We start from the raw sequence: 27,342 nt of genomic DNA on the forward strand, positions 1-27,342 counted from the left end.
ATTCTAATGCAAATTTCCTACAAGATATAAGCATGTTCCACCATTTTATAACAGTAATATTATTAATTAATAGATATTCATTCAGGTTACTGTCTCCCATTCAAAATCTGCTTATTATAACTTGCTATGTACTGCCATTATTGTTTCTAATATTTCTAACTATCCTCACTTTATAATTCACACTGTATCAGTCTTGAGTTTCATAGTATGAAGTGACAAAAAATGGTTGAGGGGCAAAAAGTGGAATGAAGAAACAACAGGACACATATGTATTTTATACAAAATAAAGTGAGGATAGTAAGAAATATTGGGACACAGTAACATGAATGAATTTCTATTAATTAATATTATTATTATTAAATGGTGGATGGTGCCAATATATTGAAGAAAATTTGCATAAGAAACACGATAAATAATGACCCAGCTGAAGAGTTTAGGAAGAAACAGAGAGAAGTGCCCAAAATTTATGAGAAAAAGCGCTTATCACTCTCTACAGCGTACTCCACTGTCTCCATTATGCCTTCTAGGTCTACAGAATCACAACAGTTATTTAAAAAACAAAACTAAATACAATAAGACAAAAAATGTATTAATAAACTAGAAAGCTGTTCAGTTTTGTAAACTAAACTAAAACAAACACAATAAAATATATACATATTTTAAGTTGTTATAAAATAAAGATTATCTGAAAAAATATAATTCAATGCATTTCCTTTCAGCTACTCTCTAATTTGTTTTATTTAAACTAGAATAAATTAAACTATTTATCAAAAACATAACTAAAATAATTAAAACTAAACATGCATGTAAAAAATTATAGATAATTCTTGGGAGATTTTTTTTTTTTTTTTTTACAAAATTACAAAAAATGTTAATTACCTAAATATTAAAAACAAATTCCTAACACAAAAAATCAAAACAAATATACACTACCTGACAAAAGTCTTGTCGCTTATTCAAGTTTTAGGAACAACAAATAATTACTTGACTTCTAGTTGATCATTTGGTTTTAGAAGTGGCTTATAAACAAGGCAAAAGCCTCTCGATTACGCTTGTTTTACCAAAATAAAATATGATCATGCCTTGATTATTAATTATTTAGGACAGTAAGGTCTGACTTTGCGTAGACAAAAGTCTTGTCACTTAACAGAAATAATGTACAGTATCGAATATAAAGTCATGCTGCAGTGGAAAAAGAATGAATATTGTGTATGACTCCTGTGAGCTTGGAGGACTGCATCCATAAATCTCCGCAATGACTCAAACTTATTAATAAAATCATCTGAAATGGCAAAGAAAGCAATCTTGCAGGACTCCCAGAGATCATCAAGTATCTTTTGAATTCATTTTCCTCCTTCATCAATGCGCAATAATGTTAATTTCTGGTGACTGGGCTGGCCAATCCTGGAACACCTTGACCTTCTTTGCGCTGTCTTGCTGAAGAATTTGCCCTCTTCTGTGGTTTGTAATATAATGGGCAGCACAAATGTCTTTATACCTCAGGCTGTTGATGTTGCCATACACTCGGCAGATCTCTCGCATACCCGCATACTGGACGTAATCCAAAACCATGATTTTTTTTCTTCACCAAACTTGAATGATTTCTTTGACAATTGCAGTATTTGTGATGATTGGGATGCAGTTTAAAAAATGATTAATCTGAAATGTCTACCTTCTGCCACTTTTTCAAGTGATCAACTAGAAGTCGAGTTTTAATTTGTTGCTCTTACAAATGGGATTGATGACGAGACTTTTGTCAGGTAATTTTTTCTCAAAGATTTACTCAATAATAAACTGAGATTCAAACATCATTGAATTTGTATTTACACTATAGGTTGAAAAATAATAAACGTAGATTTTTGGAAGCTACAGATGACAGAAAATCAAAATTGTTCCTCCGTTCAGTTATTCACAAATACATGTTTTGTAAAACAGCAATAAAACAAATTAGATTTACTGTATTTCAAACATTGTTTCATATTTAATCTCTATCCAGAAATAATCTGAAACTATACATTTTTCGATTATCTGAAACCATACATTTTCGATTATTAAACTAAATATTCAACTAAAACTCAACTTATAAAAAGCAGTAAAGCACGGCTAAAAATAGAGTTTGAAACGCACAGCCGTTCATTAACTGAAGTTGCCACATGACTGACAAGACAGGTGTTTGTTAAGGTTAAACTTTGTGGTAAACCCTTTCCCACATTTCACACAGGTGTAGGGCTTTTCTCCGGTGTGACTTCGCAGATGCATGTCCAGTGTGCATTTCTGAATAAAGCCTTTTCCACAGAGCGGACAGCGATACGGCTTCTCTCCGGTGTGGGTGCGCTGATGGGTGTACAGGTGTCCTTTCTGAATGTACCTCTTTCCACAGATTGTGCACCTGTAGGGCTTCTCACCTGTGTGACTCCGCTGGTGGATAGTGAGTTGACTGAAACACCTGAACCTCTTCGAACAGTAGGAGCAAACAAAACGCTTGTCCGCTGAAAAAGAAGTGGCACTGCATGTTCTTGTGGACCTTGAAGCGCTCCAGCTCTGTAAGTGACTAAATGAAGCATTTTCAGATTCTGAGATACCTTTTTTTGAGATCGACTGCACCATTTGGTTCAACGGCATTATTGCAGGTGGGCTGTTTCTGTTCAGGGCTGGCGATTCAGCTTTTGATGTGTTTTCTTTACTTCCTCTGTCAATACAAGGAACAGTTTTAAGCACTTCCTTTATGGGTGAAAGGCACACGACTTCGACACTGTGGGTTCCTGTGGTTAAGTGAAAGAGTTGTAAGTGTACTTATCATGGTAGGATATTATGAACAATTTATAATCCATCATCCAACAGCTTGCTCTAAACTAATAGAGCTGTGGCGAAAAATCTGAGAAATAGATACTGCATTCAAGCTGACATGATCAAAAATGCATCGCTATTCTCTCTTAAATCTATTCTGTCTAATCGTTAACAAAGCTGAGTTTTATGGATGCTCATTTCGGTTCATTTTGCCAACGATAATCGCTGTTTGTTAACTGAATTTTAACCGTTGACTGGTCAGATTATTATAAGATTATTATTCAATTTAAAAAAAAATAATTGACATGTATATTTTGTTTGACATTAAATATTGCATTTAAAAAGTATATATTTTTAATATGCGAAAAGCAGCTTACAGAACATGACAACAGAGCATCTTCACGCACCTGCAATGTTTACAAAAGCATGGAAAAAAGAATAAACTAGTGAAAAAAATGAAATAAATAGTCCTGCCCTAGATATTTTTCATTTAAATGACAAATTTAGAGGGCAAAACAAAAACTGGCATATGATGTTTTTCCAATCATGTTTTTATTTCTTCCGTCAAATAAAAATATCAGGCTACCTCAAATCAATCGCTCCACAGAAAATATGCATTTAATTATCGCCCGCTGTTATTATTACAGTATGTCACAAAACCTCTGTCAACATTTTTAATAGAAGTCATTGGTTTAAAGATTATGTCTTATGATTATGAATTATTTCCTCCGTCTCACTTGCAATTCATGTGGAAAAAAAACTAGCCTAGAGCGCTGCCTGCTGTTACAAACTAACCTAGAGCGCCATCTTGTGTTAAATACTAGTCAAGAGAGCCATCTGCTGTTAAATACTAGTCTAGAGCACCACCTGCTGTTAAATACTAGTCAAGAGCACCATCTGCTGTTAGATATTAGTCTAGAGCCCCATCTGCTGTTAAATACTAGTCTAGAGCGCCATATGTTGTTTAAAAACTAGTCTAGAGCGCCATCTGCTGTTAAACTTGTCTAGAGCTCCATCTGCTGTTAAATACTAGTCTAGAGCACCATCTGCTGTTAAATACTAGTCTAGAGCGCCATATGCTGTTAAATACTAGTCTAGAGCGCCATCTGCTGATAAATACTAGTCTAGAGCGCCATCTTGTGTTAAATACTAGTCAAGAGAGCCATCTTGTGTTAAATACTAGGCTAGAGCGCCATATGCTGTTAAACACTAGTCTAGAGCACCATCTGCTGTTAGATACTAGTCTAGAGCGCCATCTGCTGTTAAATACTAGTCTAGAGCGCCATCTTGTGTTAAATACTAGTCAAGAGAGCCATCTGCTGTTAAAAACTAGTCTAGAGCGCCATCTTGTGTTAAATACTAGTCTAGACCACCATCTGCTGTTAAATACTAGTCTAGAGCGCCATCTGCTGTTAAATACTAGTCTAGAGCGCCATCTTGTGTTAAATACTAGTCAAGAGAGCCATCTGCTGTTAAATACTAGTCTAGAGCCCCATCTGCTGTTAAATACTAGTCTAGAGCGCCATATGCTGTTTAAAAACTAGTCTAGAGCGCCATCTGCTGTTAAAAACTAGTCTAGAGCTCCATCTGCTGTAGAAATACTAGTCTAGAGCACCATCTGCTGGTAAAAAAACTAGTCTAGAGGACCATCTGCTGTTAAATACTGGTCTAGAGCGCCATCTGCTGTTAAATACTGGTCTAGAGCGCCATCTGCTGTTAAATACTAGTCTAGAGCGCCATCTGCAAATAAAAACTAGCATAGAGCGCCATCTGCAGTTAAAAACAAGCCTAGATTGCCATCTGCATTTAAAAATTTGCCCAGAGCGCCATCTGCTGCTAAAAACTAGCATAGAGCCCTGTCAACTGTTAAACTAGCCTAGAGCGCCATCTACTGTTAAACTATCCTTGAGCCCCATCTGCTGTTAAAAACTGTTCTAGAGTGCAATCTGTTGGTTAAAAACTAAGTTCAGAGAATGGTTCAAGAGACACAGTAAAGCATTTTAAAAATGTCATAATTGATGTAGAATCAATTCAATCGAACGATTTTTCCCCACAGCTGAAATACTTACCCTCTTCACTGTTGCCTTGACCGGTCCAAACATCTACTTCATGTGGCTCATCCTTTACCACAATAATCGGCTGGTTTATCTCACAGTTCTGCTGCGGGATCTCCTTTGGTAGCTTGATATGACATTATATCTTTCATTATATCTTAAAACGTGACAGCTTTTACAAATATTATCAGGCAATAAGGAAAACTTACTTGGTCTTGCTGAATTATTAATGGGCTTTCTCCCAAAAAGACCTCACCTCTTCGGATGTTCAAATGATTGCGAACATCTTCTTGGGCACATTCACTAGATAATAATGAACTAGTATAAATTTAACTAGATAAAAAAAAAAGTTATTATCAGCATTAGATGAGATGTGTAAGAAACCATCCTACACACAGAAGCTGTTTGAAGACAAAAACCTGACAATAAGCAATGTCTTTAGGTGTGGTAACCATAATGAGCACATTAATTCACAGTGTGGCCATTTCACCACCTCAGGTGTGCTGTGTTATTTTTTAAGAATTAAACATCCCATTATCAATTGTTCTTTACAAAAAATAAAGCATATATACTAAAAAAAATAAAAGTATTGTAGTAGAAAAAACTACCATTTTAAGCAAACACACATGAAACAATACTATAGAAAATACTATAGTGTTTTTGAACTATACTTGAATTAAAGGTATAATTCACCCAAAAAATAAAATGTACTCACTATTTACTCCCCAACAAGTGATTTTAAGCATTTATGAGACTTATGAGATATTTTGAAGAATGCTGAAAACTTGTCACCATGGGTGTCCATAGTAAGAAAAAAACTTGATACTATGGAAATAAGTAGTTACAAGTTTCCAACATTTTTCAAAATATCTTCTTTTGTGTTAAAATAAGTTCATAAAGGTTTGAAACAAGTAGGCAGAGCGAATTTAATGAATTTTCATTTTTATTAAATCCCTTTAATCTGTTGTGATAATTCTATAGTTGCAGTGGTAACACGACAACTATAGTAATATAAACAAATGACCAAATACTGTTGATTTCTACAACTATAGGCTATATTATACACCAAAACACCACAGTTTAATGTAGTAAAAACTAAACTATTACAGTTTGCAATACTTCAGAACCATTATCAATTATTCCTTACAAAAAAGCATTAATACTACACAAAAATAGAAGTATAGTAGCAGACAAAACAACGATTTTAAGAAAACCCACATTAAACAATACTATAGCAAATACTATAGTGTTTTTTTCTACTTTACCATAGTTAAGTACTAAAATAAAAAAAGGTTTTAAAACCGCTAAAATATTCTGCTATACCATTCCTAAGGTATGTGTAAGATTTTTATTTTCTTTTTTGTTGTTTTTAGGCCAACAGTAACTCCAGCAGAAAAACTATCCAAAGATGGTGTTTTAAATTGTAAAGATCAGTGTTTTTGAAACAAATGAAGACAGCAGAGGTCAATTAATATTTTGAATTGTTTAGCCTTACATGTTTACTGTTGCAAACTATCTTAAATCTTTCAAAAGAAATATTGTTTTCAAAGGGGAAAAAAGTTTTTGTTTTTTACCCAGACATTTAAAAAGAATATATTATAGAGCAGTGAGCGCAATAATGTGAAACCCTGATATTTTTATCCAAGGTTATCATACCATCACAATCTTACCGGCCCATGCCTAGCATCCGTAGTTATAAAAATTTATGGATACAATGGAAATCAATAGTTACAAGTTTCCAACATTTTTCAAAATATCTTCTTGTATGTTCGAACAAAGAAAGAAGCGCATAAAGCTTTAAAATAAGAAAAGTCAGCGCAAATTAATACGTTCATTTATTTTCATTTTTGGGTGAACTACCCCTTTGATCTGTTGTGGCAATTCTATTGTAGCAGAAGTAACACAACAACTATAGCAAACAAATGCCCAAATACTGTAGATTTCTACAACTACACAGAAGTATAGTAGCAGACAAAACAACAATTTTAAGCAAACCCTCATGAAACAATACTATAGTAAATACTATCGCGTTTTTTAACTTTAATAAAGTACTTGAATTAAAGTGATAGTTCACCCCAAAATAAAAACTGACTCACTATTTACTCCTCAACAAGGGATTTTAAACTTTTATGAGATGTTTTGAAGAATGCTGAAAACCTGTAACCATTGTTGTCCATTAGGCATGGGACGATAAGCGTGTTTAAGGTAACCTTTAATTGAAAAAGTCAAGGTTTTAAAACCCCCAAGATCTTCTGCTATACCGTTCCTAAGGTATGTGTAAGATTTTTTTATTTACTTTTTTATGTTGTTTTTTTTTTTGTTTTGTTTTTAGGACAACAGTAACTTCAGCAGAAAAAATATCCAAAATATAACTAAAGATGGCATTTTAAATAGTTAAGATCAGTGTTTTTGAAACAAATGAAGACAGAAGTCAATTAATATTTTGAATTGTTTAGCCTTACATGTTTACTGTTACTGTTAAGTCAAACTATTATAAATCTTTTAAAAAACAAAATATATTAATTTCCAAAGGGAAAAAAGTATTTGTTTTTTACCCATACATTTAAGAAGAATATATTATAGAGCAGTGAGCACAATAACGTGAAACCCTGATATTTTTATCCAAGGTTATCATAAACTATGGATACTATGGAAATCAATACTTAAAAGTTTCCAACGTTTTTCAAAATATCTTCTTTTGTGTTTGAACGAAGAAAGAAGCTTATAAGGCTTTGAAATAAGAAAAGGCAGCACAAATTAATGATTGAATTAATTTTCATTTTTGGGTGAACTAACGTTACCCCTTTAATCTGTTGTGGTAATTCTATGGTAGCAGAAGTAACACAACAACTATAGCAAACAAATCCCCAAATACTGTAGATTTCTACAACTACAGCTACATTATACAATAAAACACCAGTTTACTGTAGTAAAACTAAACTATTACATTTAAGTTCGTAATCCTACAGTATACTATAGCATTCATTCATTAACAAACGGTTGTAAATACACATATAATACACTTTACTATACGATTCAAAAGCAAATTTCTACAGTATTTTTTTGTAGGTAAATTGAACACTAATACGTAATACTTCTATTTTAAGATTAACTCTCTCAACCCAACATAAAAACACTAGTTAGGCTGTATCTCAAGTAAATTAACTTAAATTTTACATAAACACCACATCATTTAAGCTCAAGTACCTCTTGACAGCAGTAAAGGAATGAGCGTGTGTTGTGTTTGTCCGGGGCTGGAGCTCCATCAGTCTCCTCCTCAGGGCGCTGATCTCCCCCCGGCCGCGGCTCACCTCCGCCCGCAGCAGCTCCCGCTCCACATCCACCAGTTTACGGATCTCCAGCACCGCCGTCCGCACCACTGCTTCCATGATGGAGAGCAGCTGACTCTCAAAAGAGGAGACAGTGGACACCATCTCCACAAACTACCGCACAGAAGCCACTGTCTGATGTAGATATGCAGGAGTAGCTGCCTCTGCTGATTCTGCTGCTGACAGTGATCTGTGTTATACTTCTTTAACTTAAGGTTGTTCAGTGTTCATTTTAAACTCAAGAGGTTCCCTTTCCTACTGTTTTCGTGTACATGTAGCTGCTAGTGGTTTGTGTGAAGGTGCCGCACTAACGCCATCTGTTGAAATGGAGTAGTTTTTAAAAAAGGTTTATGCATTACTTATTGTTTATTTAATATTACTTATTATTTATTATGTATTATTGCTTATAACTATTTATTTTAATAATTAAAAGTATTTATAATCATTAATTTTTATATAAATTATTTATTTATTTACAGTCTATGAAAAAAGAAGTATTGCAGATATAAATTGTAATTCTGAGGATGTTATTATAAATATATAAATTGAGTACGCCATAGTTTATATTATATTATATTATATTATATTATATTATATTATATTATATTATATTATATTATATTATATTATATTATATTATATTATATTATATTATATTATGTTATATTATATTATATTATATTATATTATATTATATTATATTATATGAATGTGCATAGCTCTATAGGACACAGTAATATATAATTAATTTAAATTTAGCAATTAATCGTGCATTTAAGAAAATCAAAGTAGAAAAATTTAGAATTAAAAATAAACTGTTCTTCACAAAATTCTGCTGGAAAAATAAATGTATCATGATCTCCAGAAAGTCAACCTTTTTTTGGTTGTCAACCTCCCCTGATAAAGTCTGGATTTTGGCCCCTATATGAAATTATTTGTAATATTTTTGACAGTATGCCATCATAAATTGCCAAAGAAGCTGATAGAAGAAGGCTTTAAGACAAATTTAATTTTTAATTATTCAAATGTACAAATTCTGACTGAGGAAATGAGCTGGCCAGTTTGTTATTTTCCTACTGGCCACAGTTTTTATTATGTTTTTAGTTGGTTTTTAATAAGTTTTAACATATTCCATTTTGATTTTGTTAATCATGCATGATGATAGGTTTGTATTTTTAAAAAATTAAAATTCTAATCTCAATACATTATTTATAAACTAATAACTCACAGTTCAAATGCACATTTCTAGAATGGTAAACATTTTGACAAAACTGTAGGAAACAACTTTGTTGCTTCAAAATATGTAGTTATGCTCACCGTCTGACAAGCTAATGCAGCAAAGATTAATGCTCAAACTATTACAACAATGGTAGAATGCCCATTAAATTGGTAGAATTACTGCAAAAAGATCCACTTTTATATATATATATATATATATATATATATATATATATATATATATATATATATATATATATATATATATATATATATAGAACCACGCTTTTCAGTTGGCTGGCTACGGGACTTGAATAAATAAATAAAATAGCATATAAAACATAAACGATAATGAATCTTTACAGATTCCACAAGGGCTCGATTAAAGTGTGCACTACGTTGCCCAGAATGCATCAGTAGGCAACACTCGCTGTGATTGGATGTTGGTCAGATCGCACGAGGAACTCTTGAAGGTAGCCTGCTAAGAAAACATTCCGCGGTGAGTGCAAAGTAAATGTGCAAATTTTACAGTATCCATAAGTCAGTAAAAAAATTTGTAAAAGCGGGAAGCATCTTTCTGACCTGCTATTATTGGTAGTGTTTATCGATAGGCGTTTTAGTGCTGCAACTACGACTACAATTCTTTCTTGATTCATTCATTTCACCTCTCACCTGCACTGCCCAAACAGATTAGACAGGGTTTTAACAAACACCAATGCTGCTTACTGCAGAAGCTTAACTTATCATTGTTTATTTTATAAACCAGGTGTAAAAACCTTTTTATTGTTAGTCATGCTAATACTGTCGTTGTATTTTGAGTTCTGCTGTGTCATTTAACTAAAGGGGACCTATTATGCATCTCTTTACAAGATGTAAAATAAGTCTCTGATGTCCCTAGAATTTGCATGTGAAGTTTCAGCTTAAAATACGCCACAAATAATGTTTTTAAACTCTTTGAAACTGACTCTCTTAGGTTTTAATCCTAATTGGCCCATTTTGGGGACTCACTTTAAATTCAAATGAGATTGTGCTCCCTGCTCCCTGCTTTTTTTTTAAAAAAAATTTAAAAGTGCAGAACTACAAATGTATTATCTGTCATTCAAAAACAAGACTAACGTTCTATGCTAAAGAGGGAGAGATTGTTACTAATGGGCAGTTTTGTGCTAGTTACTGAAATACAGTAACTAGTTACTTAATTCAGAAAGTAACTCAATTACTTTATTGATTACACCAAACAGTAATGCATTACTGTTAAAAGTAATTTTTGAGTTACTTTCCAGAGAACATTTTAATGCTCCCATTAATGCCGTTATAACCTCACTTCAGTGCTGCATGAGAAAACGATTTTGATCAGCTTTACAGTTTTAATCAATTTGCATTCTCACAACTAAAACACAAAACAGGCTTAAATAATCAGTCATTTTTAAACATTAATTTGTTAAAGTCAGAACAGCGGCATAAAAATAAAAATCACAAGGTGATAAACCTGCTAAACAATATATTCAGCAACAAAAAACTAAAGTTGCTTCAGCATCATAAAAGTTGTTGTATTTAACCCTTAAACATGTTACTTCACACCCAGCCTGATCTCACGAAAAAGCGTAAGTATTTTACGTTTTGCCAGTTTAGTGGCTAATTCGTACTAGTTTAGTCGTACGAAATGGTACGATTTTAAAAAGGAGGTGTGGCACCTGACCCCAACCGTCATTGGAGGATGAGCAAATCGTACTAAATTGTACGAATTAGATCGTACGAATTCATACGAATTAGCCACTAAATCAAAAAGTTACGAATTGCCGTGAGATTGTGTTGTCACACCTTAAGTTCGAAAACTAGCAACAATATACAACAAACAAAAAATAAACTTCATAAAATAAATAAATGAAAATAGGCGACGCGGTGGCGCAGTAGGTAGTTCTGTCGCCTCACAGCAAGAAGGTCGCTGGTTCGAGCCTCGACTGGCGTTTCTGTGTGGAATTTGCATGTTCTCCCTGTGTTCGTGTGGGTTTCCTCCGGGTGCTCCGGTTTTCCCCACAGGTCTAAAAACATGCGGTACAGGTAAATTGAGTAGGCCTCCGTTGTTGATGAGTGTGAATGAGTGTGCGTATAGGTGGGTTTCCCAGGGATGTGTTTCAACTGGAAGGGCATTCGCTGCGTAAAACGTGCTGGAATAGTTGGTTGTTCATTCTGCTGTGGCAACCCCTAATTATTGATTGAATGAATAAATGAAAATAATCTAAATTACCATTCAGAAGCAATTTGGTGAAACTAAGCACCAGAAAGCTGCTAATTCATTCATACATTCATTTATTCATTTTCTTTTTGGCTTAGTCCTCCTATTATTCTGAGGTCGCCAAAGCGGAATGAAACCCCAACTTATCCAGAATAATTTTTTACGCAGTGTAAAAGCTGCAACCCGTCACTGGGAAACATCTATACACACTCATACACACACATATACTATGGTCAATTTAGTTCACACAATTCGGCTATACACCACATGTTTTTGGACTTGTGGGGGAAACCAGAGCACTCAGAGGAAACCCACGCAAACATGGGAAGGAAATGCAATCTCCACACAGAAACGACAACTGACTCAGCCGAGGCTCGATCCAGCAACCTTCTTGCTGTGAGGCCAGCATGCTACCCATTGCACCACCGTGCAGCTTCATTGCCAAATTCTTAAGTTTTTATTTATGTATTTATTTACTTTTTAAGTTTTAATTTTTAAAAAACATGTTTAAGTGTATACATGGTTTTGCCCCTAAAGTAGTCAGTGAGTTAGTTAATAAATTCAGCAGTGATGTGGCAGAGACTAGAGGGGCAGTAAGTAGGAATTGTAGAATTTGCGGATGCAGAACCACTATCGGTGAGTCATCCTTTTCAGTGAAAGGTTCACATGGAATGCCATGCCTGTTGGTTTAAAATTAAAATCTGTTTTTTCTGTAAAGCTGAGAGAATATAAACATGAACAGAAAGTATTATTCTTTCAAATTGGTCAGGTTTACATTTCCCCTTAGGGTGCAGACTGACTTATATTTTATATTTGTGGCTCTATGTACAGTTAAAGTCAGAATTATTAGCTCCACTTTGAATTTTTGTTCTTTTTTTTTTTTTAATATTTCTCAAATAATGACAGTATGTCTGATAATTTTTTTTCCTCTGGAAAAAGTCTTATTTGCTTTATTTCAGCTAGAATAAAAGGTCAAAATTATTAGCCCCCTTAAGCCATGTACAATTTTTTTTCCATAGTCTACAGAACAAACCATCATTATACAATAAATGTATATATTTGTTTTTAATTTTTTAATGTAAATCCTAACCAGGGATGAGGACTGCAAATTAACTTCATGCTATATGCCCTATGTACACAACATTGGTTGTCTTTGTAAAAATATGTCAGGTGTATTGTCCCTGTAAAATAAACAAGCAACTAAAAAATAAATAAAAACATTTTTTGCTCTCTCGCAAGCACACATGGAAACTACCGTTACACATGGAAACTACGTCCGAAACTACCTATTGTTCAGTAGGTACTGCATTTGAATTTAAATGTACTACTCGGCCATTAGAAAAGTACGTTCTATACAGTATGTATAGAATTCGGACGTACTACATCTGCCATTTTGTCATGGTCACGTGACCTACCTGTGTCAGTTGTGTTGATTCTCTCCCATTTATGAATTTTCTTGCGGTACATCATGGGATAGCGCAGTGTGCAGAATCTTGCCGGAAGTAGTAAGTCATCCAGGTACTTGCATACTGATTTTCGAATTCCATCAATTCGGACATACTACTCGGCTCGCATACCGATTTTAGCGTACTATATAGTATGGTAGTATGCAGTTTCTGACACAGGGTTGGCCTCTCTTGTGCACATCCGGCCTCTCTTGTGCACATCCAGTCTCTCTTGTGCACACACTTCGTGCACCTCGCGTGCATTCAGTCTTTGCTTTAGTTTGACTTTTGTCCAGTCTGGTGCCTCATACACGATGTGTCTTTTTTTCTTTCTTTTTTTACGGTGGTTGGTTGGCATCTCCCAATTCCACAATGCACTTATTAGGATATGTTATAATTAACTAATTAAGTTACTATATTTAAAAAGTAGTGCATTACAGTATTAGTTACTGTCAAAATGAATGCTTTTACAATAACACATTACTATATGCATTATTGCCCAACACTGCTAATAGGTGGGGCTTTCCCCCTCTGATGACACATACAAAAAGAGAATTGCTGCGTCCCAATTCGCATACTTATACAACGGCCTAAAAGTATGTACTTTTTTTGTGAAGTAAAAGTTTATACTTTTGAGTGTGCAACAGAAGAGTATGCAAGCTTTGGGACATACTAGTTCCGTTGTGTTGCTTAGTTATGCCCCCTGCCAGTCATCCCATATTTAATTACCTACCCTATTAGAGAAGAAGCAGCAGGTTAATCTGCCATTCATGAGTCTTTCATGCAAAAAAATCTCCTCAGGTCTTTGGATGATTACTGTAAAACGCATTCAGACGTCCAAACTCGTCTTTATATAAGTTTAGTATTGTTGTTGCAGATGAAATATGACACAGAAAACGTGATTTTAATATTTTCCAGTGGGCTAGATATTGACTAACAGTCATTCAAACATCTTTACCGAAGCCTCTCTACTTGACGGTTGGTCTTGCGTCCATCATGTTTGTAGTTTATCACACGCGTTTGCAGTTCTCATTGAATTTGTGTCCAATGCGCTATGTATTGTGGGCAGTATCAGCGATTAGAGTATGGAAGCTTCTACACTTAAATTTTTTAAATAGCAAACCATCCGAGAATGCTCTTTTCAACATACTATGGTTTGGGACATACTAATTCTATTTTCAAATACTATTTAGGAAGGATAGTATGCAGATTTGGACGCAGCAAAATTGTGTGAATATAGAAAATGAAATGAATACATATTCACCATTAGATGCCGGTTAAATTTACAGACTGCTTCTACACAACTGTTTAAACCAGAGGTCACCAATCTCGGTCCTGGAGGGCCGGTGTCCCTGCAGGGTCTAGCTTCAACTTGCCTCAAAACACCTGCCTGGGTGTTTCAAGTATACCTAGTAAGACCTTGATTAGCTTGTTCAGGTGTGTTTGATTAGGGTTGAAGCCAAAATCTGCAGGAAAATGGCCCTCCAGAAACAAGTTTGGTGACCCCTGGTTTAAACCCTGTATTAAAGTGATTTTTGCATAATATATGCTCTTAAAATGTTCCTTTATGTCCCTTTATAATCATGATTCTCTTTCCTTGATTTCAGAGAGTGATGTCTGGAAGGAGAGTGTTGGTTTTTTCTTCAGTGGGGGAGCTCGGGTCTAGTCTGGCTCAGCTGCTGTCCTCTCGAGCAGAAAAAGCTCTGAGCTCCGGTGGAAGCTGCTTTTCTCTGGGTCTTTCAGGAGGGAGTCTGGTTTCTATACTGAGTAAAGAACTGCCTGCTGTACCAAACCTGGACTGCAGCAAGTGGCTTATTGGCTTCTGTGATGAGAGACTTGTGCCATTCAGTGATCCAGAGAGCACTTATGGATTATACAAGGTAACTCTGCACATATTAGAAAGACTGATAGTTTGTTATGCAAACATGTAGTCTCTCAATATTTTGATATATTATTGAATATTTTATATATATATATATATATATATATATATATATATATATATATATATATATATATATATATATATATATATATATATATATATATATATATATTTGAATACTCAAACACAGAGCTTAAAGGGTTAGTTCACCCAAAAATAAAAAGTGTAATTAATTACTCACCCTTATGTTGTTATAATCTATGAGAACTTTGTTCATCTTCAGAACACAAAGATATTTAGATGAAATCTGAGAGCTCTAGGCCTAAAAATAACATTTTTTTACGTTAAAATAACGATTTTAATAATCGATTAATCTGTTGATTATTTTTTCGTTTAATTGATGAGTCAGATTAAAAAAAACATTAATTTCCAACCGTTTATTCAAAGAAAGCTCATCCCTGAGCTGTTATAATAATAATAATTAAATAATAAAATAAAAAACTAAGTAGTTTTTTCCTGTTTTCAATCCAAATATCGAAATATTTTTTAAATTAAGATACTGACTAGACACATGAAATAGCATAAGAAATTATGTCTTGTTTTCTAAAAACAACACCTCAAAATTAGGTGATTGTTTGCTTAAAACAAGTTAAATTATTTGTGAATTTAGTAAGAAAAATAATCTTAATAAGACATAATCTCAAACAGAAGTTTTACTAGTTCACATAAACGTGTAAGTGATCGTGATCTATAACATGAGATGGTCATCGCCATGTCTACTTGCGGCCGCACGTTTGCCTTATTCATAAAAAGCAGAACATGCAGGATTCAGCATGTAAATTCAGTTACTCCTCAAACTCATGCAAGTAAGTGGCTGGTGAACCTAGTTACTTTCACTATGTGTAATTTGTATCTGATATAAATAAAACACATCGGTAAATTATATTTGAATGGATTGTTCGACTTCCTTGTGTGTTTTACAAACTCTAAATGCATTGTTTTACTAGTATGTGTGTGTATTAAGATGTCTAAAACAAATTAAGCATAAGCCCGCTAAAATGCTGCATAATTATGATAATATGATACGTCTTTCTCAGCGGTGTTAAGTTAGTTTTGTTTACAAAAAAAAAGCACTTTTCAGACGGCCCCTTACTAAGAGCTCTGCTCAGCGCCAGACACCGTGCCAAAGCTCAGTTTGATTTTCTCAGTTGCGCTCTAAAAGTAAACGTGCTAACGCTAACTTGTCGTGCTTGTCAAGCTGGATAACAAGTAAAACATCAGCACCGCACTGAACTAAAGGGTTTTTTAATAATCAAACTTCCCCGAGTAGCGCGACACAACAAATCGATTATGAAATTTGTTGCCAGCGTTTTCAGTAATTCAGTTCAGTTTCAGTTTCCTTTATTTATGTCATTCAACACATCACAATAGAATTGTAATGCAAAACGAAATTACGTTGCAACAGACCCAACAAGAACATTAAAAACATCACTATACAAACACTATAAAATCCTAACATAATAAATAAGCTTTATGATTCAATAAAAATATAAATATATAGTTATATAAGATATAACCTATTTTTAAAAATCTCTGAAGAGAATAACTTCATACTTAAATACCTATTTCACCATTTGTTGTAACAATAACAAGTTATGCTAGTTTAACTAATTTATTATTTAACACTAGCTATCAACAATGCTTAAGAAATGGTATTATTCAAAAGTCTTATAATGACAGGATAAAAACTAAACCGCACTCCTCGGGCTTCTGTAACGCCTGCCTGATGGCATGAGCATGAGCAGGCTGTGGCCAGGGTGGGTTGGATCCCTTAAAATGTTATTTGCCCTAGACATAGACATAGACAGTAATCCATTTTTATCTATTTAATCAATTCGTTGTTGCAGCCCTAGAGAGCTCCCTCATCCTCCATAGACAGTATGGTTCAAAGATGTTCAAAGTTTGGAAAGAGACAGTTCGTGTGACTTCAGTGAATTAACTACAATCATACTAGGATCCAAAAACATTTTGTTTACCTATGTATGTTCCACATCTGATTAGTTTGTTTCCTTCTGTGTTGAAAAGTCTTGGCCTTGGTCTGAATATTTGCTACCTTGTGTACTGAATTCATTACTGCACATCACTGTAATTATGCATTAAAGGGTCACGAAACACCAAAACACATTTTTTGAGCTTTTGACAGTCGTATATGTGTCCCACACTGCTAAAAACACTATTAGGACACCTTTATTTCACTGAAAAGTGTAAATTGGTTGTTTTTGCATTATTTCAAGCAAATTCGTACTTCCTGTTTGAAACGAATTTTTGAAGCTGCGTCACGGCCATGACATAATAGCGTGTATTCCAGCATGCAGACTGGACGTCTGTGCCTGAGTGAGTCTTATTACGTCTTACAGTGTGATACATTAATGCATGAGTAAGGCTTGGTTCAAACCAATCAGCGCGCTCTATTGTGCAACTTCATTAATATTCATTAGTGTCACCGTGTTTACACCACAAAGACGCCACGTTGTGTTGGCAAAACAAGCGTGAAGTGTTGCTTTTATAGTTTGCTGCCGTTAAGTTTCGTTTTCATTTTCTCTCTGTGAGAGCTTATCTGGATCACGTGTGGATTAACAGTGTACGCGACGCTCGACAACAATAACTTACGTGTCTAAGGAGGATTATTGTTTACCTGAGAGCTGTTCTCATCTGCAAACGCTGAAATCTGGATTTGCTTGTAGTATTCTCTCCATAAAGACGCGGCTCTAGTTGCTGGTGATTGTCCTGTCTCTACAGATTTGGTAAGTGAGCGACCAGTGCTCTTTGTTTATTCAGTTTGTTCATATCGAATTAAGTTAACTATAGCACTGAGTGCAAACTTGTTAGCACCGCATTTAGTGACCGGAATAACACACGCGGCTTTCTGACGCTACCTGCCGTGTGCATCTAAGTTTCCGGGAAATGCTGAGTTTTTTTTTCTCTCATTCGCCGTGCGGTATCAAACATTGCATGAAAAATACACGCTTAGAGCAGATCCTCGAATCAAATATCGCGTTTGTCGCGAGGGGCATGAATGAATTCCCTGAATGAAAGAGCCAAACTGCAGTTAAAGTCCAACATTTATTAATTCAGCAAATAATTCGACTACAGATGTCCATGTAGGTTAAACACCATCGCTTTCTCCTGTCTGTGTGTGTGTGTATTTTGACTCTGAAACTCGCGCGTGCACAAATAGACACTCCCACACCATCCCACTTTAGTTCCTCCGACACTCCCCCCTAAACAGAGCTGGACACGCCCACTTTTCTGACTTTTTCGAAAGTAGAGGTGTGAAAACACCCTGCTGAAACGAGGGGGTTTCATGGCCCTTTAAGAATAACATTTATCTGCATTGCTGTATGTAGCTCACGCCCTCTATAAAGTGTATATTGATTTGGTCCTTATACCAACACAGGCTTATTGGGGCAGTGTAACGCCAACATTTTTTGCTCCTTTTCACACTAATGATATTTACAAGGCTGTTTTATCGACAAATAAAGGATTATTTTCTTGCAGTTTCTTACACAAAAAATCAGAAAACAACTTATCAGTGTCTGTGATTTGTAATCAAATGCATTTTCCTCACTTATCTATCTCCATATAGATAACTTTTGCTCAGTAGCTCACTATGTATGATGTTGTGCCTGTGATGGAAAATGCTCAGGTTCAAGTCTGGTGAATCACGGATCCACTAAAAGAGAGAAAAGCAATGTAAAACTACATGGCCGCAGTGCAGTTTTCTCCTACGTTTGCTTTTGAAAACATTACTAGATGTGTTTAGAGAAAGGTTTAGGTCAGTGGTTCACTAGTGCCTCATTTCCAATGAGTGGTACAGTACGGTACGGTACAGTTCTGTACGATTCACCTTTATCTGGCTTGTGTCTCCACTGTCAGAAAGTTGCATTCAAAGTTCACATATCCTATGAGCAGCACTTCCTTCTAAACAGATGCTTTATACACAAATTTACTCTGGTGAGGATCGGACACAGATCGACGGTGTCGTAACGCAACGTGCTGACCACTAGACCACAATGGCACTGTTACGCTTGTGTGGCCGGAATGATAGTTACAGCATCCTTACCCTGCAGTAGGGCTGGGCGATTTGCCAAAAAAAAAATCTGGGTTTTTTATAAAGTTTGACCGATTCACGATTTCGATTTTTTTTTTTTTTTTTTTTTTTTTTTAATTGTGTTACTAGTCTTCTCAAAACATTGCAACAACATGACTGAAGTAACATTCTTTTTATAAGTAACTTGAAAAACCATCTGGTTAAGGAACATTGTATTTTTAATGGCCATGTCATACAAAAATAGGTCAAGGTGTAAATAAATGTATAACAAATTCACGAGTTAAACAGCGTTGCTGAAGATTTGAATAAGAAATATTTGTGTAAATATTGCAGTTGCAGGAATACAGAGGTATTTTTTGCAAGTTTTGCTGAGCCTAAGAAAGATCAGCTCAGCTTTGACTTTGTCTTCTGATTGTATGACAGGTTGTAAAGCTGCTGCCTTTTTCTTAAAAAGATACAGTGGAAGTAAAGGACTGAACATGGAACCTGTAAAGCCTAATTTAACCCAATGTGTGAAGTTGTGGACATTTAGTAGGAGCAAATACAAGTACCAGATGTGTCAAATATAAAATAATATATTTAATCTATTTTTCTTTTTTCCCCTTTGAAATACCGATCATTTGATGCGCTTTGCTCCACTCTCTATTATGCTTTGTGATCTGTCTGGTTTTCAACCAGGTCCGCTAAATGACGTCATGGGGGCAGGTATTTTCATTTTCTCTGCTACAGGCCCTCACCACTGCTCGTGTTCAAACCAAAAGATCGGAGCGGTTTTTCTCATGGCAGGTTTTTACGTCCTTCATACATGTTAAGATCGAGTTTATCGACTTGATAAGGGAATGTCTTAACAATCCACACAGACGCGCACATGACAGTTTAAACTATCACACACCAAACGCGCACATTCGCAAGATATTTAACATGAAACTAATCAGATGGCGCTCTGTGGCGGGGCTGAAATATGAACTGCTTTGTGAATCGTGGCTGGGCGGCGCTGGTGTGTGTATGGAAACCTGTTTAAAATTCTAAAATCCATGGTGGTGCGTGGTGCTTCTGCTTCATAGAGTGAACCAAAGCGCATTGGTGCCATTATAATGTATTCAAAATCGCGATTTCTCGATTTGATTCAAAATTAAATCGTCTTAAACGTAAATTCGAATTAATCAAAAAAATTGGAAAAATCGCCCAGCCCTACCCTGCAGGCTACATTTTGCTCATGGGGCTGCGAGACAATAAATAAGAAGAGCGGAGCTGCGGCAAAATAATGAATGAAAAGAGTGAGGCTATGGTCAAATAAATAAATAAATAAATAAAAGTGTGACTGCGACTGTTGCTTTCTCCGTTCGCCATGCTGGAGAGGAACAGTTTGCGCAAATGAAGCGCAGAGTGGGTGTCATCAACTACAGCTCTCATCTAATTGGCTGAAAGGTACGAGTTGCCCTGCCTCTGCCAGGACAGTCTCAAAAATACACACACACACGTATCCAGAGGGAGTCGTACGTGAAAGAGGATTTGCAGAGAGAATTTTTCTCGTTCAGAAAGAACTCGCAAGTTTTAAACATTCAAAACTTTTTGTACACTCTTATACATTTGCAAATGGTGTTTTGCATTTGTGAAACGTATTTTATGAAAATGTATTTTTATTTTGTGCACTTGAAATTTTTTTGTGAATATAAATAAATATTTTTCGCACGTGAATTTGATTTTATGCACGTGAATTTGGCTACGCATGTGTACATCGTGTCTTTTGTGTGAATTACTTTTGAGTCTTACCTGACTCCATAATAAAAGCATACCGAACTGTACGTACCATACCGTACGGTACCACTCAATGGAAACGAGTAATAGGTGATCTGTACCAGATATATGCACTGAAATAAAGAAACTTTACTATTGTTAGTTTTTCTACATCAACGCTTGTTCACATTACATAAAACATAAAATTAACTAAATTAACACAAGTTAGCTATGTTATTTCTACAGAAACTTAGTACTGTAAGCTTTACGTAATAAGGGTTTGACTGGCTATTTTAACATTGTTTGTACTCTTCTTTTGGGAGTCATATACAGCTTAAATCTCAGTTATCCTTTAAACCTGAATTACACTTTAGAGTTTTTCCAGAAAGTTTTGCTGGGACTTGACGCTTAAAAACTGTCACACAAAATGCTTAAGAACAAACTTCTTGGTTGAATCAGTACATCATTCTGGACAAAGAAAAAAATTAAATGAAGATGTTTTGTTGTTTTCTTTGTGAAATTTAGATTGTTTTAGTTTTAAAATTAGATGCCAGTTTTAATTTTGTCTTTGTTGATGGACCAACATTTTAAATGTTTAATTTTTTGTCTTTTTGAAATAAACAATTTTTTTTGATTGTTTTCCAAAATAGAGGCCAGTTGTAATGTTTTTTGACAGCTTAAACATTTAAAATATCAGAAATTGTTCAAAGTAAAATTTGTATTGCAATATTTGAAGGAAGTTCACATTGTAAGACTGTTCACTATCGACCAAAATGTTGTTTTTACCTGTTTTTTTTTCTTCTGAAAAGTTTTTTACTGTAAGATTATTACCAATTCTGAAAGTCAGTCAGACCTTGTAAAGAATGTTTATTGTTAAATTTTTGATGTTTTTGTCTACCTGTGAAATTGAAGTTGTTTTATGGGTTTTAGCAGTTGTATATTTGCAAAACTTTGCAAAGTAAATAAATTCATTTTGTTTCTAAAAATGTTTTAAACTTATAGAGCAAATACTTCGAAGTTAATTATAAAAGTGTTCATAACATACAGTGACATTACTTAGTAAAATGTACATATAAAATGCCGTAGTGACACATCTGAATGGGTTGTATCTACTAAGGAATATTTTGTCAACTTTACCTGAGTTTCTTTAGTTCATTCAACTATGTTGTTGCTTGTAGAAACTACTTAACAGACTTGCGTGGAACCACTTGACAATCTTTTTTTTTTTTTAATGTAAGTCCAACAAATCAGTTTTTTGAGTGTGGACCAGATGTATGTGTATTTGAAACATGCTACAAAACATATCCTAAGTAACACGTTTCAAATGTACAAATATGTCCCGTGCCCTGTACTGGATTTTTTTTTTTTAATCTGAAACGTGCAACGAACACAGAACACTGTATTTCTAGCCTGGGCTGCCTAAGTATTTAGTTAAAAAAATGGTACAATGAGTGCCAGTCTATGGAGGATGAACTTTGTCTTGTCCTCCAGACAGGTTTTTCTTTAAGGATGGTGATGAAGCTTGAAAAGCTATGCATAATGATTACTGTTTATGTCTTACAGAATCAATTATTTGGGAAAATCAACATTCCAGAAGAAAGGATTTTAGCCATAGATCCTTCTTTACCTGTGAAAGAATGTGCCGAGGACTATGCCAGCAAACTCAGCAAGGTGTGATTCTATTCATTAATAAATATAAATGATTAATTTATAAATGTATGTATTTAAAATTCATAGCCCTCAATAAATGTTGTAATTTTAGGCCTTTAGCACAGAGAAGATTCCAGTGTTTGATGTCTTGTTGCTGGGAATGGGACCAGATGGACACACTTGCTCTCTCTTTCCAGATCATCCATTATTACAGGTTTCAGATACATTCATAGCAAAACAGTATCTATACGTTTTCAGTCAATTTATTTATTTTACCCTAACCATGTAGTAAGTAAATATATGTAGTTAATTAAGATTGATCGGTATTTAAATGAATGGATACACTGTGTAGCATGAACTTCTTCTTATTATAAAGTTTAACCTCTTTTTTTTGTCAGCCGAACCCTTTAGACCAGGGGTTACCAAACTAGCCAAAGTTTTGTTTGAGCCGTGTTGTTTGAGCACTGTGCTGATAGGCTCAAGTTAAAATTAGGGTATAAGATATAAAAGCAAGAGTGCGACGAGCGGAGCAGTGGGCAAAGACGTCCGAACAGTAGCAAAGCAGGAAGTCATCCTCTTGTGATTTATATACTAACATCCTTATATGTTTTAGTTATCTAGCTATGTATTACAAGCAAAGCAACTAGCTAACAACATGCTAACAACATGTTAATCCACGCTAGCAACATTTGTAAGCATGCTATGAATACTACAGGATGTTAAAATGTTAAAGTTTTAAATGTTAGCAACATAACAATTCAAATAGCAATGTTAATTTTGCTAGTAAATATTTAAATATGCTTAAGAACACGCTAGCATGTAAGTTTAGTGATAGCAATGTACTAAACATGTTAGCCCTGTTTTTAAAAAGTTAACATGCTAAAAATGCTAATTCTTATTTGTAAAAGGTTTTGTTCAGTGTTAAATCATGCTAACATCGTGTTAAAACATGCTAGAAATATGTTAAAACGTTCTTATTATTATTTTTCCATATTTTAAACTAACCAGACTTCCCAAACTAGCATGGTATGTACATTTCTGCCCTCTATCTTTGTTTGAGTGTGAATTATTTATGTAATTTTGTAGGAGCGTCAGAAGACAGTGGCCCCTATCTCTGATTCCCCCAAACCGCCCCCTCAGCGAGTCACTATGACGTTACCCATGGTTAACGCCGCTCGATGTGTGGTGTTTGTGTCGACCGGCGGCAGCAAAGCCCCTGTACTGAAGGTAAACACCGCCGAGAGTTTAATCTATAATTATAAATTTTACATTTGTGCTAGCTAAGAATTAATCGATTAATTGTTGTTAATCCTTTAAATTATACACATTATGGATGGTATTTAAGCAGAGTAATCATCTATGTGCATGTGGCTTATCCACAACATGTAAAGTAGATGATAGATGAAGTGAACAAGCATGAGTAGATTAATAACTCTCCACTATATTACATGGTTTTTATGCTAAATATACCAGTTACAGTTAGAAACCACAATTTGCTAACTCATTTGCACTAGTTAAGACACTTACTCATTTCTATTTAGAGTAATAAAACAAAAACTTTATTTAGGGTAATGTTTTATACTTAAAATAAGCATTAATATAGACAGATTTGAAATTATGAAACAAAACCTGCATTCGAAATTGCATAAGACTCAAGCCTGGTTTATACTTCTGCGTCAAGTGACCGACGTAACCCACGGTGCATGCAACGCACGTAGCTGTGCATTTATACTTCTGCGCGCTGTCAAGCGCTACCAAGCCGACCAATCACAGAGCTTGCGCTATGCGTTGTTGCGACATGTAGTTACATTTTATTAGAGGTACACGTCAGTGACGACGACGGCCACGGCGAAGGGCTATGCATCAGCGTCGTAGCATACGCCGGCATTTGACACAGAAGTATAAATCAGCCTTCATGTAGCTACTACAATTGAATTGGAGTTTACTTCTCGACTATTAGAAAAGTGCCTGCTATATAGCATTAATGTAATTCAGAAATACTATCTTCACCGTTCTTTCATAATTACATGATCTACCCGTCTCACTTCACTTTCATTTATAAATCAATTTTAATTTATTTATAAGGCACAGTTAAACAGCTGCCGTTGACCAAAGATTCTCCTGTGTCCTTTTGAGATAGAAGTGTCCATTAGTTTGTATTGTGTGATTCCGCAGCATGTGTTGGAGGGTGGTGAAGGGCCTGCTCTTCCAGCAGCTCTGGTTTCTCCTGACCAAGGAGAGCTTTTCTGGCTCCTGGATGAACCGGCTGCTGCCTCACTCACGTCTCCAGTTGAGAGGCCTGGTCCTGGAGCTAAACTTTAAACTCAGCACACTGAACTTGTAGAAACACAGGCTAGTATTTAGAGCTGTGGCGAAAATTATTTGAGAAAATGATTCTGCAAATTTCAAAACGCACCACTACTTTCTCTTAAAACGGTTCTGAGCTATGTAACAGTAGATGTGCTCTATGCCAGTTTTTAACAGCAGATGGGGCTCTAGGTTAGTTTTTAACAATACACTCAAATGTACACAAAAAAAAACTATTGTGAGATTTCATTGAGACAACCTTTTTAAATGTTCAAATTATATACATTTGTTAAAAATGTTAAGTTAACTTAATCAATTTGTGTTGGGACAACATGAATGAATTGTGTGGAACCCTGCATTTTTTTACAGTGTACAGCTTGGTTTGTATGTCATGACAATAATGTAAGCACAGCTCACTATGAACATTCTTGTACTTTGCTTAAATCTTTTCTAACTTCCCTTATAATTATTATAGGCTGGACTGGTATTTGTAAGGAATTGGATACAAGCAAAGTATGGCTGTTTGTAAAAGCATTCAGCGCCATCTGCTGTTAAAAACAGCCTACAATCTATTCAACAAAGAATATCAATGCTTTTTAAACATTTATTTCTCTAATAATATTCACCGCCGCTCTACTGGGATTTCTGTGGAGTCCCTAAACAGCACTGTTTAAGAAGTTGTTATCTTAGCACTTATGAAAATTAATCATCACAAAGGTAATTACTGCAGTTACTTCTACTATTGTATTACTGTTATACACTGCAAAATGATTCATTGGAAGGAAAAAATATAAATTAGTTGCAAACAATTGATATTGGCTGATTTTGAATAAACAAATCGAACTGAGTAATGTTTAACTTAATTTGTTTAAATTCAGCCCATTTAAATTGTTTGCAACCACTTACCTTAAAATATGTAAATCCAATTAATCATTTTTTTCAGTGTCGGATCTTTAATGATTTTAATAATCTGTCATTTGATATTGTTCACTATTTTCACATTAGTTATGTTACAGCAACAATAAACATAAATGTTGTTATTTTGAAGAAACACATTGTTGCCATTGTACTTTTGTCTATAGATGCAATGTTTTATTAAAAAACTGCTGAAAATGTGAATAGTTTTGAACATTTTGTCAAATGCATTGTGTCCAGTGTGCAGGAAAAGAATGAACCTTTCGTGTCATACAAAGAGCTAAAAGGGCTATTTTCCTTTAAATAATTGATTACTATTTCTAGACACAATTACCTTTTTTTAGTTCCATTGCATAAATCAAATTTAGTTTATTGTACAAACTAAATCTAAAACCATAAAAGGAGTTCGATAAAATAAAAATAAAGTCAGATTAAAAAAAAAAAACATACCGAATGTACTTTATTTAAGCTAGTAGATAAGGCATCATTTCTCATATTCTCTAATAACCAACTTAAGTTATTCATTTTTTTATTCCACTACTTCTTCGGTATTTCTTGCTGAATTGCTATAAAGACATAATTGTAATTGTATATTAAACTGTCTATAATTAAAATGAAATAATTAAACAAATTCTCTCTTTATTGAAGACCCTTTTGTCAAGTTAACGTTTATTGCAGTAAATATTTTATAATAACTTAATAAGGTTATAGCTGTCAACATAATTATTAATTAGTTATTTATTAGTTGCTAACAATTGATATTGGCTGAATTTTTAACAAACAAATCGAACTGATTAATGTTCAACTTTGTTTAAATTCAGCCCATTTGAATTGTTTGCAACCACTTACCTTAAAATATGTAAATCCAATTAATCTTTTTTTCAGTGTCGAATCTTTCATGATTTTTATAATCTGTCATTTGATATTCTTCACTATTTTCACATTATTTATGTTATAGCAACAAAAAAAATGTTTTTTTTCTGTTTTTTTTTTTTTGTTTGTTTTTTGAAGAAACACATTGTTGCCATTGTACTTTTTTTATAGATGCAACGTGTTATTAAAAATTGATGAAAATGTGAATAGTTTTAAACATTTTGTCAAATGCATTGTGTCCAGTGTGCAGGAAAAAAATGAACCTTTCGTGTCAGACTTTATTACCTTTTTTTCAGTTCCATTGCATAAATCAGATTTAGTTTATTGTACAAACTAAAGCTAAAACTATAAAAAGAGTTTAATAAAATTAAAATAAAGTCAGATTATAAAAAAAACATACCAAATGTACTTTATTTCAGCTAGTTGCCAAGGCATTATTTCTCATTATCTCTAATGACCAAATTAAGTTATTAATTTTTTTATTCCACTATTTCATTGGTATTTCTCACTGAACCAAGACTCGCTATAAAGACATAATTGTTAAATATATATTAAAATGTCTAAAATTAAAATAAAATAATTATTTAAACAAATTAAATCTCTCTTTATTGAAGACCTTTTTGCCAAGTTAACATTGATTGCAGTAAATATTTTATAATAACTTAATAAGGTTATAACTTTCAACATAATTTTTTAAGGCAGTGGTTCTCAAACTGTGGTACGTGTACCACTAGTGGTACGCGGGCTTCCTTCTAGTGGTACGCAGAGGAATGAAAAATGTCATGTACATGCTACATA

The 27,342-nt window shown here is 34.3% G+C and overlaps 2 protein-coding genes across 5 annotated transcripts; one reads left to right on the top strand and one right to left on the bottom strand.

The window, feature by feature from the left end:
* Positions 1 to 1,961: 1,961 nt before the first annotated feature.
* Positions 1,962 to 8,434, bottom strand: LOC141381291 (uncharacterized). 3 transcript variants are annotated; one of them, XR_012401235.1, is made up of 5 exons: positions 8,049 to 8,434; positions 5,051 to 5,144; positions 4,857 to 4,968; positions 2,583 to 2,689; positions 1,962 to 2,489 (listed from the first exon to the last, which is right to left on the bottom strand). XR_012401235.1 is itself a non-coding variant. In XM_073945065.1 (5 exons), the coding sequence occupies exons 1-5, from the start codon at positions 8,273 to 8,275 to the stop codon at positions 2,137 to 2,139; spliced, it is 966 nt and encodes a 321-aa protein (XP_073801166.1). In that variant the 5' UTR covers positions 8,276 to 8,434; the 3' UTR covers positions 1,962 to 2,136. The 3 variants fall into 3 exon arrangements, 2 of the variants coding, with proteins under 2 accessions (XP_073801166.1, XP_073801165.1); XM_073945065.1 differs by having other exon boundaries at positions 2,583 to 2,762; XM_073945064.1 differs by having other exon boundaries at positions 1,962 to 2,762.
* Positions 2,381 to 25,875, top strand: pgls (6-phosphogluconolactonase). Of its 2 annotated transcripts, none has more exons than XM_073939476.1 (6): positions 2,381 to 2,543; positions 14,674 to 14,946; positions 22,363 to 22,470; positions 22,562 to 22,663; positions 23,536 to 23,676; positions 24,625 to 25,875. In XM_073939476.1, exons 1-6 carry the CDS (start codon positions 2,511 to 2,513, stop codon positions 24,769 to 24,771), a joined length of 804 nt encoding a protein of 267 aa, XP_073795577.1. In that variant the 5' UTR covers positions 2,381 to 2,510; the 3' UTR covers positions 24,772 to 25,875. The 2 variants fall into 2 exon arrangements, with proteins under 2 accessions (XP_073795577.1, NP_001004117.2); NM_001004117.3 differs by lacking the exon at positions 2,381 to 2,543 and adding an exon at positions 9,815 to 9,887.
* The last annotated feature ends 1,467 nt before the right edge of the window (positions 25,876 to 27,342 follow it).

Source organism: Danio rerio, chromosome 3 (assembly GCF_049306965.1).
Source record: "Danio rerio strain Tuebingen ecotype United States chromosome 3, GRCz12tu, whole genome shotgun sequence".
In the NCBI taxonomy this organism is placed as follows: domain Eukaryota; kingdom Metazoa; phylum Chordata; class Actinopteri; order Cypriniformes; family Danionidae; genus Danio; species Danio rerio.

Bases quoted from the DNA above. Each gene is read 5' to 3' on its own strand.
- pgls (XM_073939476.1), top strand. From the start codon at position 2,511: ATGTTCTTGTGGACCTTGAAGCGCTCCAGCTCT. The intron at 22,471-22,561 runs GTGTGATTCTAT...TTGTAATTTTAG, and splicing joins ATGCCAGCAAACTCAGCAAG to GCCTTTAGCACAGAGAAGAT. The intron at 23,677-24,624 runs GTAAACACCGCC...GTGATTCCGCAG, and splicing joins GCAAAGCCCCTGTACTGAAG to CATGTGTTGGAGGGTGGTGA.
- LOC141381291 (XM_073945064.1), bottom strand. From the start codon at position 8,275: ATGGTGTCCACTGTCTCCTCTTTTGAGAGTCAGCTGCTCTCCATCATG. The intron at 4,969-5,050 runs GTAAGTTTTCCT...TGTCATATCAAG, and splicing joins TAATAATTCAGCAAGACCAA to CTACCAAAGGAGATCCCGCA. The intron at 2,763-4,856 runs GTAAGTATTTCA...ACTTAACCACAG, and splicing joins TCAAGGCAACAGTGAAGAGG to GAACCCACAGTGTCGAAGTC.